Genomic DNA, 11,623 nt, shown 5'->3' on the forward strand with positions numbered 1-11,623 from the left:
AAAAAAAAAAAAAAACATACTGGATATTGAGAGGAGCACGGGAATTTACATCCGGAAATGAGGACCCTTGAAAAAATCGGGGGAATTTACATACAGCCCTCAGAAGATTTATGGTCTTATCGAAGATCTAGGATAGATCTACCTGTACGCATTGTGTGTAGATAGAGGACATAGGTATCTACATGTACGCATGACATAGGATATTATCTATCTTTATGCATTGTCATAAATTAATGTATCATGATCAAAACACGTGCCATCTGACCTGCCTTCAGCCAAACTCATGCCAAGTGGTTACCTAAGCCTAAGCTCTACCTTACTCTCCGCTACCTCTAACCAGGTTATTATTATACCATGTTCAACAAGGCATCCAAAAGTTTACGTTTCACGACCGGGACCACAATGTTGGTTTAACCCTTTTTTTCTTTCAATTTTTACTTTTTCAATTTTTAGAAGATTCTTTCAATTTTTACTTTTTCAATTTTTAGAAGATTCTTTCAATTTTTACTTTCCTTATCCTATAGGAAGGAAAGTAATGTAATCGGGTCAAATTTTCGATGGTCAGTTTTTAGTGCCAAAACACGTTTTGAGGTCCTCAGAGCTTCAAATCCAAAGTTTCAGCCATTGGTCCGTGTGTGTCGGTCTGTCTGTAAACAAAATATCTCGAGAACGGTAAGAGCTAGAGACTTGGAATTTGGTATGTAGGTGTCAAATGTGACAAGGATGCGAGGTCTGTCTGTCTGTAAACAAAATATCTCGAGAACGGTAAGAGCTAGAGACTTGGAATTTGGTATGTAGGTGTCAAATGTGACAAGGATGCGACACGAAACTTTTGGTAAAGATCGGTGTAATGCTTGGCGGTATTTTACCGCTTTTTTGGCGGTTTTCGGTGTAATTTAACAATATCTCGGGAACAGTATGAGCTAGAGACTTGAAATTTGGTATGTATTTCACAAATGTGATAAGGATGCAACACAAAAAGTTTGCTTGAGAAAGGTGTAAGAGTTACAATAGAAGATCATCCAAATAAGCATCCTTCAATAGGATAAGGAAAGTCGTGTGATGTTCTGTTGAATTTCGTGATGGTTAATTCTGCGTACTAGACTTTGTGGATGGTCAAGACACAACCAAAACATAAACAACCAAAATAACAGGGTAAAAGTTCCATAACTCCCGTTCATCTTGTTACTAAATTGCAGTTAAGGATGCAATACAAAAAAGTTTGCTTGAGAAAGGTGTAAAAGTTACAATAGAAGATCATCCAGATAAGCATCCTTCAATAGGATAAGGAAAGTCGTGTGATGTTCACACCAGATTTTTCTGATCAGGCATTATTATTTGGGCTATAAATGAGGACTCTACAAAGTTTTATGTCCTCCTAGGACTACTGAACGAAAATCGATCTAGAGACAAAATCAGACAAGTTAGCAGAGTGAATTTTACTGACGTCTTAGATCACAAAAGAAACATTTGAAAAAACACTGAGAACGGAGTTTTTCGATAGGTCTAGAATGTTATATCCCATTTTAAAAAAAATCATGTTTCTGTGGCACGTATTGCTCTTTTAGGGGTGAAAGGGTTAAACTCGGTCTAATTCTCTTCTGGACACCCTGTATAATTTATTATTTTCGCCTTGAATCTTTGACGTGATGACTCAGATGTTGAATTTCGTGATGTTAAATTCTGCGTACTAGACTTTGTGAATGGTCAAGACACAACCAAAACATAAACAACCAAAATAACAGGGTAAAAGTTCCATAACTCCCGTTCATCTTGTTACTAAATTGCAGTCTAGTATAACTGCTACTTTTCTAATTTGCTTTTTTTCCAATACCTGCAAAAGTACTTGTCTCAAGTTTGATAATAAAATGTGAACTTACTTGTCATTCAATTTAGATTTCATCCAATCTGTTAACACACACACTCTGGTAAGTGAATAACTACAAACATTATTCTCTTTAGTATCTACTTTATAACTATTGATATTATAAAAATAAATGAAAATAATTATTCAGATAAGAATCTTCACAAATTAAAACAAAAATTAAATAGACAATTGAGATTCAATAAGACAATCAACGAAGAAAGTTAGGTGAGCTTTCGGGAATACTCAGATTCCCATCAGACCAAAAATATGGTGTTTACTCTACGAGTGCTGGAGTTGAAACTTTCATCGTTGAATGTCTTATTGAATCTCAATCAACTTATTAATTTTCATTTTGATATTTTATTAAAGGTTTTTTTTTCTGCTGATAGAGAATACTATCCTGAAAAAAAACTAGCAATCACCTATAATGTGTGTGTGTTCTTTTATTGATATTAAAAATGGAAACTGTCAAAATTTAAAATAAATAATAATAAAAAAAAATCTGAGTAGGAAAAAAAATAGGAAGGATAAGAAAGGGAACTTACCACCAATATATTTCTGGCAAGGCAAGGTGTGTTTGGACAAATCAAAGTCATTGTGAGGAAAACTGTTAACACACAAACACTCTGGTAAGTGAATAACTACAAACATTATTCTCTTTAGTATCTACTTTATAACTTTTGATATTATAAAAATAAATGAAAATAATTATTCAGATAAGAATCTTCACAAATTAAACAAAAATTAAAAAGACAATTGAGATTCAATAAGACAACTAGCAATCACCTATAATGTGTGTGTGTGTTCTTTTATTGATATTAAAAATGGAAACTGTCAAAATTTAAAATAAATAATAAAAAAAATCTGAGTAGGAAAAAAAAAATAGGAAGGATAAGAAAGGGAACTTACCACCAATATATTTCTGGCAAGGCAAGGTGTGTTTGGACAAATCAAAGTCATTGTTGTTATTGTGGCTGCCACTGCTGCTGGTTGAATTCAAGTTAAGAGCCTTGGTGATGGAAATGAACTTATCATCTTCCTGCTCTTTCAAAGCAATGAAGTCGGATGTTGATTTGTTATGTTTTGGATATGGGATATGAAAGAAACCATCATCATCTCCTGGTGGTGAGAAAGCTGAATCATCAAGATTGTATCTGCAAAAGGAAGGAATAAAAGAAAGTAATGAGTATCTACTTTTGAGATATCTCTAGTATAACTGCTACTTTTCTAATTTGCTTTTTTTTCCAATACCTGCAAAAGTACTTGTCTCAAGTTTGATAATAAAATGTGAACTTACTTGTCATTCAATTTAGATTTCATCCAATTTAGTATAACTGCTACTTTTCTAATTTGCTTTTTTTCCCAATACCTGCAAAAGTACTTGTCTCAAGTTTGATAATAAAATGTGAACTTACTTGTCATTCAATTTAGATTTCATCCAATTTGGTATCGGAATACTGGATGTTACAGTATTTTCAGAGCCCATTTTTCCAGATTGTTTTTGATGATAAAGATTAATTTAAAACAAGGGACTAGTGTATCTCAAGATTGATTTAATATATTTGAAGTTCTAAGAGTAAGCTTTGGCTATACTAAGCATCTGTAACAAAGAAAATTTGATGTTTGTTATAAGCAATTATTGACATAATAATCTCAAGATTGATTTAATATCTTTGAAGTTCTAAGAGTAAGCTTTGGCTATACTAAGCATCTGTAACAAAGAAAATTTGATGTTTATTATAAGCAATTATTGACATAATAGCAATTAGGACATAAGGAAAAGTTTCTGATGATGAAAAGTGAAAGGCATTCAACCAGTGTAATTAATGTAATTATAGACCAAGGACAAGACAACTATGATGAGAACTTATTGGAAACCAAATTGATACATATAAGAATATATTCCAACAAGCTTTTCTTCAACTAGGTACCAATCCAAGTCAAAATAACACAAAATGAATTTACTGATACCTTGGTGTTAGGTGTTTGAGTGGGTTCATTGTTGTGTAGGTACCTTTAGGATTTGGTAATTAGGTAGTCTCATTGTTACATCATTAACTTACACTCCATCAATCTGATCATTTAAAACTGTTTGCTTCATTAGAGCAGAAGATTGATTTAATATGTTTGAAGTTCTAAGAGTAAGCTTTGGCTATACTAAGCATCTGTAACAAAGAAAATTTGATATTTGTTATAAGCAATTATTGACATAATAGCAATTAGGACATAAGGAAAAGTTTCTGATGATGAAAAGTGAAAGGCATTCAACCAGTGTAATTATTAATGTAATTATAGACCAAGGACAAGATGAGAACTTATTGGAAACCAAATTGATACATAGTAAGAATATTCCAACAAGCTTTTCTTCAACTAGGTACCAATCCAAGTCAAAATAACACATAATGAATTTACTGATACCTTGGTGTTAGGTGTTTGAGTGGGTTCATTGTTGTGTACCTTTAAGATTTGGTAATTAGGTAGTCTCATTGTTACATCATTAACTTACACTCCATCAATCTGATCATTTAAAACTGTTTGCTTCATTAGAGCATGTGTCGTAGCGTTCCCAGAGCAAGTATAGTGTAAAAGCAATCTCTTTGTTTCCCCTTATCATATTCCTTATGTGCAAATTTGATAAGACAACCAGCTGCAACCTTGACACCATCCTAACAACGCAAAAGACAAAAACACAAAGAGAAGGTGACATACTAAAGGTACTTACAATATTTCTGGAGAATTTGATAATATTAGAAGAAGAATTATATAAAATGAGCATTTTATGTGTAATTTTACAGTTTATTTGCCGAAATTTCCGTCATTCCTTATGTGCAAATTTGATAAGACAACCAGCTGCAACCTTGACACCATCCTAACAACGCAAAAGACAAAAACACAAAGAGAAGGTGACGTACTAAAGGTACTTACAATATTTTTGGAGAATTTGATAATATTAGAAGAAGAATTATATAAAATGAGCATTTTATGTGTAATTTTACAGTTTATTTGCCGAAATTTCCGCCAAAAAGCACAAAAGTTCAAACTTTCACGAAAGAAAAGACAAAAGTGGTAGTGGTAAGTGGTTTGTTTGTTTTTTGTTGTGATTTTTCATCAGCAGACGACGCAGGCGCAGTGAGTATTCAACGAAGAACGCTGATTGGCTGATCAATTTTGATCTGATCATTCGAAAAAAATTACCTCGCGAGAGCGATCGGAAAAAAGGGATCGTGTGAAAGGTTTTGTGTTGCCATGACAACAGGAAGGTGATAATTGAACCGCAAAATTTTAAATTTTCAATCATCAAAAGAATCAAAATTTTCCCTTGGTATTGGGTATTGTATTGATATTGAGCTGTTGAGATTTTCTTTTCTAGCTTCCACTAATCCACTTACCTTCTTCATTCCTTTTACTATCCTTTCTGTTGTAAATCACTGATATACCCGAAGGACCGTAGAGTTGCTCTGATAGTCTCATTTATTCATAGACTTCAAAGTCTGTTAATAATAATAATAATTTCCCTTGGTATTGGGTATTGATACTATTTTACTATTGATATTGAGCTGTTGAGATTTTCTTTTCTAGCTTCCACTAATCCACTTCACTTTTTCATTCCTTTTACTATCCTTTTTGTTGAATCACTGATATACCTGAAGGACCGTAGAGTTGCTCTGATAGTCTCAAGTTATTCATAGACTTCAAAGGTGAAGAAATTTAGAGAATAATGAGTAATTTCAAGGACCATGACAATGAAGCAGTTGGTTTTGAGTCTAAATTTGGTAATTAGGTAGTCTCATTGTTACATCATTAACTTACACTCCATCAATCTGATCATTTAAAACTGTTCGCTTCATTAGAGCATGTGTCGTAGCGTTCCCAGAGCAAATATAGTGTAAAAGCAATCTCTTTGTTTCCCCTTATCATATTCCTTATGTCAAGACACAACCAAAACATAAACAACCAAAATAACAGGAAAAAAGTTCCATAACTCCCGTTCATCTTGTTACTAAATTGCTGTTTGTGATGTAAAATTTTTAGCTCGGTGTGGACTTGCGGTGAGCAAGGTTTCCCATGCAACAGATTCTTTCAGACATCATAGATTTCATAGAGTACAACAGGAACATTATTTGCGTATAGGTACCTTACATTAACAATTTAACATTAAAGCAAGGACTCACTTTCATGAAAGAAGATAAAAATAAAACTTCTTGATTTTACCAAAGTAGGTAGGTAGGTAATGTAAATTTTTCTTTTAATTCCCAAAGCAAAGGCTAATAAGGAAGCGTAAACTCACTTGAAAATCTGTTCACATATAAATTGCAGTTTGTGATGTAAAATTTTTAGCTCGGTGTGGACTTGCGGTGAGCAAGATTTCCCATGCAACAGATTCTTTCAGACATCATAGAGTACAACAAGAACATTATTTGCGTATAGGTACCTTACATTAACATTAAAGCAAGGACTCACTTTCATGAAAGAAGATAAAAATAAAACTTCATAATTTTACCAAAGTAGGTAGGTAATGTAAATTTTTCTTTTAATTCCCAAAGCAAAGGCTAATAAGGAAGCGTAAACTCACTTGAAAATCTGTTCACATATGGAACATTATTTGCTTATAGGTACCTTACATTAACATTAAAGCAAGGACTCACTTTCATGAAAGAAGATAAAAAAATAAAAATAAAACTTCTTGATTTTACCAAAGTAGGTACATAGGTAATGTAAATTTTTCTTTTAATTCCCAAAGCAAAGGCTAATAAGGAAGCGTAAACTCACTTGAAAATCTGTTCACATATCACAGAAAAATCGAATGGCAAGAAATTCGACACCATTCAAAAACAGTTGACAACTTTACAACACTTCACCGAAAGTGTAAAAGAATTAGAGATCTTTAAACTTGAAAACACACAAATATCAGAAAACTACCAAAGGTGTAAAAATTAGTAAAACTTAAAGTAAACCTAAATTTAAAAATAATAAATGTTCAACAAACGAAAATTTAATGTAATGTGTGTGAAAAAATCTCGCGTCAAGTAGGACCGTAAACACAATATCACGCTTAGAGATCAAGTGTGAAACAGTTACGGAATACGGAGATAAAAACTTGAGCTCAATGCAAATGCAACAGATAAAACAGATTAGTTCATACGACAGTACCGGAACAATTCACGTATAAATAATAATAATGAAAATATTGGGTGAATGACTGAGTAAATTGAAAGATCACGAAACAAGGTATTAGGTAAGTTTTTCGACGAAAATCGAAAATATTGGGTGAATGACTGAGTAAATTGAAAGATCACGAAACAAGGTATTAGGTAAGTTTTTCGACGAAAATCAAAAACAAAAAATCTGTAAATAAAAAAGAACTGTGAAACTCGAAAAGATAACAAAAAATAAAAATATGTTATTTACTGAAGAACTAAATAGTTATGTGGATATGCAACTGGAGTAGATCGTACAAAAATACTTATGTTATTCAATGAAGAACTGAACAGTAAGATAGTTAATGAATGAACTGAATGAATATTGAATAGTTCCATTGGATAGATAGGTCCATGAGTGTATCACGAAATCAAAATAACATGTTGTTGATAACAAAAAATAAAAATATGTTATTTACTGCAGAACTAAATAGTTATGTGGATATGCAACTGGAGTAGATCGTACAAAAATATGTTATTCAATGAAGAACTGAACAGTAAGATGGTTAATGAATGAACTGAATGAATATTGAATAGTTCCATTGGATAGATAGGTCCATGAGTGTATCACGAAATCAAAATAACATGTTGTTCAATGAAAAAAACGCGAACAATAAAAAAATGGAAATTCTTTCAGCCTCGTACTATGTAGAAAAAACAAACACTCTTAATAGACGTACACACGAGTTGGCTTAGATTATTCTTGGAAATTCTTTCAGCCTCGTACTATGTAGAAAAAACAAACACTCTTAATAGACGTACACACGAGTTGGCTTAGATTATTCTGAGCTTCTTTTATCTGTAAAACTTGAGACATAACATACATGAACATATGTATAGAATACAGACATAGCGTCACTCTACATAAACATGTGAATTGTGTATCTACAGGGTGGTACTCAAAGACATGGTACATGGGTGACCCATACTCCCATACTGAATGTCTCATAGAGTAATAAAAAAACTCATCAAGATACGATACCTTCAAGAGTTTTTGTAAAATTATCCCAATACCTACTTTGCAGTGAAAATCGAAAACTTTAATGCTCTTCTTCTAAAGAAAACTTGATTTTCGTCATTAGCATTAGCCTCTTTTTGAATAAACAATTCAATTATTAGTGGGTGACCCATACTCCCATACTGAATGTCTCATAGAGTAATAAAAAAACTCATCAAGATACGATACCTTCAAGAGTTTTTGTAAAATGCCTTACCCGTCACTCAGATATCATGGGAGTACACTGTCAGTACTAGTAATAGACCTCACCTAGTGGTATCTTGTCTCGATGGAACTCTATCCTTGTATAACGTACTGCTTGAAACCAGCACTATGAATTTGGTCAGAAAGTAAGTTTTCTTTACTGTCCATTTTCATTTCTTAATGGCTTTGTGTTTGGGGGTTTTTAGGTTTTCTGAACAGTAAAAGACAGAGTTAAGCTCAAACTCCGTACACAAAAATCCCACTCTAAAGTGTAGGGGCAAACAGACTTAAAGGCTGGGTTAAGCTTATACGAATCTAAAAATCCACTTTAAGAACATGCTTTCACAAATCCTTTGAATTTGAACTATTAGATTTGCCAGTGGTATGTCTAGCTTAAACTCCGTACACAAAAATCCCACTCTAAAGTGTAGGGGCAAACAGACTTAAAGGCTGGGCTAAGCTTATACGAATCTAAAAATCCACTTTAAGAACATGCTTTCACAAATCCTTTGAATTTGAACTATTAGATTTGCCAGTGGTATGTTCTATCTCAGATACTCACGCACCTCCACTGTATTCTCATTCTCATTTCAGATACGTTATGTCAGACCCGGCGCTCTCGGTAAGGCCCGGGGTTCTCTGCTTCTCCTTCTCCCCTCTGCTCAGTGGAACCTTCATAACCAGTGTCGAAGGGGGTCAGCTCTATTCTTGTTCTCCACGCACCTCCACTGTATTCTCATTCTCATTCCAGATACGTTATATCAGACCCGGCGCTCTCGGTAAGGCCCGGAGTTCTCTGCTTCTCCTTCTCCCCTCTGCTCAGTGGAACCTTCATAACCAGTGTCGAAGGGGGGCAGCTCTATTCTTGTTCTACTCTAGTCGCTGTAGAATCCGACACTAGTCTCACGTCACAGGAACACACGTACAACCCTATTGTGTCTAAGCCCGGGGTTCTCTGCTTCTCCTTCTCCCCTCTGCTCAGTGGAACCTTCATAACCAGTGTCGAAGGGGGTCAGCTCTATTCTTGTTCTACTCTAGTCGCTGTAGAATCCGACACTAGTCTCACGTCACAGGAACACACGTACAACCCTATAGTGTCTAGTTTTGATAAGCATCCGAGCAATGTGCGATGCCTCAGCTTTTCTAAACACACGAGTTCCAAGGAGAATCAGTTTGTGTCTTCAGTTTTGATAAACATCCGAGCAATGTGCGATGCCTCAGCTTTTCTAAACACACGAGTTCAAAGGAGAATCAGTTTGTGTCTTGCTCTCTCGAGGAGATTAGAATTTATAATCTGAGCTCGGTATGTACATTTTGTGTGTGGGTCTGTGTTTTCGTATTTGTTTTCATTCTATTAGCCAGCGGCGATAGCACGTTAAATGCCCAATGGATCACTGAAATTAAGCAACGTTACGCGTGGTTGGTATCCGGGAGGGTGACCATCAGGTCAATCGCGTACTGCTTGCTTTTCCCAACCACAGTTAGAACTATGTAATTTGATTGCAAAGGAGGCCTTAGTAATGTGTCTAGTTTTGATAAGCATCCGAGCAATGTGCGATGCCTCAGCTTTTCTAAACACACGAGTTCCAAGGAGAATCAGTTTGTGTCTTGCTCTCTCGAGGAGATTAGGATTTATAATCTGAGCTCGGTACGTAGATGTTTTTCTCATTTGTTTTTATTATCTTAACCAGCGGCGATAGCACGTTGAACACACAAGTTTAAAAAGGATCACTGAAGTTAAGAAACGTTGCGCGTAGTTGGTATACGGATGGGTGACCATCTGGGCTATGGTGTACCTGCTGGCTTTTCCTGCCCCGACTCAGTGGATGGGTAGCTTGTCGCCAAATGGAGGACAAAACCTTAGCAGTTTGTTACAATTAAACGGTAACATCAAACCCCTAGAAAAAAAAGAGGTTAGATTTTTCAGTTCCATTAGAGTAATGAAACTTCTAATATTTCATTTCAGTCTACACCCGTACACACCATATTCTGTAAGAACTACTGCCTCGGACTACTCTGGTCTATCACTCAACCTCAAGTCCTATTCGTATTTGTTTTCATTCTCTTAGCCAGCGGCGATAGCACGTTAAATGCCCAATGGATCACTGAAATTAAGCAACGTTACGCGTGGTTGGTATCCGGGTGGGTGACCATCAGGTCAATCGCGTACTGCTTGCTTTTCCCAACCACAGTTAGAACTATGTAATTTGATTGCAAAGGAGGCCTTAGTAATGGTTTGATATCCACAAAAGTTGTGAACTGCTTTACCGCAAATAATTTGAGATTTAATTGATTTTCATTTGATTTATTCCATTTCAGTCTACACCCGTACACACCATATTCTGTAAGAACTACTGCCTCGGACTACTCTGGTCCATCACTCAACCTCAAGTCCTATTCTATTGGGGCAATGACCATAGTGTTGTAGTTTATAATGTAAGCCGGAGAGAACAGATTATGAGTTTGGATATGAACAAACCTGGTAACAACATCACTGTGCTTGGAGTCAACGCGAAAATGTAAGTCACACTATTATTTCTGTGTTTTGGTATTTGTTTTCATTCTCTTAGCCAGCGGCGATAGCACGTTAAATGCCCAATGGATCACTGAAATGAAGCAACGTTACGCGTGGTTGGTATCCGGGTGGGTGACCATCAGGTCAATCGCGTACTGCTTGCTTTTCCCAACCACAGTTAGAACTATGTAATTTGATTGCAAAGGAGGCCTTAGTAATGGTTTGATATCCACAAAAGTTGTGAACTGCTTTACCGCAAATAATTTGAGATTTAATTGATTTTCATTTGATTTATTCCATTTCAGTCTACACCCGTACACACCATATTCTGTAAGAACTACTGCCTCGGACTACTCTGGTCCATCACTCAACCTCAAGTCCTATTCTATTGGGGCAATGACCATAGTGTTGTAGTTTATAATGTAAGCCGGAGAGAACAGATTATGAGTTTGGATATGAACAAACCTGGTAACAACATCACTGTGCTTGGAGTCAACGCGAAAATGTAAGTCACACTATTATTTAAGTCACAGATTTAAGTGGTTGATTTGATATAAAATTAGAACACTTAAATCTTGTTCTTCTTTCTCTGCTATTTGTCACTCATTTCATAAAATGACATGTAGTTATGGTAAAATTTCCCATTTTTCTTCCTTTGGCTCTCTCAGTCACCTTAGGCCACACACACTCAGATTAATGTTAAACTGTTTTGTTTAAGCAATCTGATTGAATAAGTAGCAAAATTTAAAATAAACCAAACAGATTGGTTGATTTGATATAAAATTAGAACACTTAAATCTTGTTCTTCTTTCTCTGCTATTTGTCACTCATTTCATAAAATG

General features: G+C 35.0%; 1 protein-coding gene and 1 long non-coding RNA gene across 2 annotated transcripts; both read left to right on the top strand.

Moving 5' to 3' along the window:
* Window positions 1-6,599: 6,599 nt before the first annotated feature.
* On the top strand, window positions 6,600-7,241 carry LOC113472205. Its single transcript, XR_003394622.1, has 2 exons — window positions 6,600-7,096; window positions 7,173-7,241. It is a non-coding gene; the product is annotated as an uncharacterized LOC113472205 (long non-coding RNA).
* A 1,045-nt stretch (window positions 7,242-8,286) lies between these two features.
* Window positions 8,287-11,195, top strand: LOC103520943. The gene is made up of 5 exons (XM_026831857.1): window positions 8,287-8,412; window positions 9,018-9,206; window positions 9,449-9,569; window positions 10,586-10,785; window positions 11,087-11,195. The coding sequence occupies exons 1-5, from the start codon at window positions 8,396-8,398 to the stop codon at window positions 11,193-11,195; spliced, it is 636 nt and encodes a 211-aa protein (XP_026687658.1). The 5' UTR covers window positions 8,287-8,395.
* The last annotated feature ends 428 nt before the right edge of the window (window positions 11,196-11,623 follow it).

Source organism: Diaphorina citri, unplaced genomic scaffold (assembly GCF_000475195.1).
Source record: "Diaphorina citri unplaced genomic scaffold, Diaci psyllid genome assembly version 1.1 scaffold4291, whole genome shotgun sequence".
Taxonomy (NCBI): domain Eukaryota; kingdom Metazoa; phylum Arthropoda; class Insecta; order Hemiptera; family Psyllidae; genus Diaphorina; species Diaphorina citri.

Bases quoted from the DNA above. Each gene is read 5' to 3' on its own strand.
- LOC103520943 (XM_026831857.1), top strand. The intron at 9,207-9,448 runs TAAGCCCGGGGT...AGTTTGTGTCTT, and splicing joins ACGTACAACCCTATTGTGTC to CAGTTTTGATAAACATCCGA. The intron at 10,786-11,086 runs GTAAGTCACACT...ATTCCATTTCAG, and splicing joins CTTGGAGTCAACGCGAAAAT to TCTACACCCGTACACACCAT.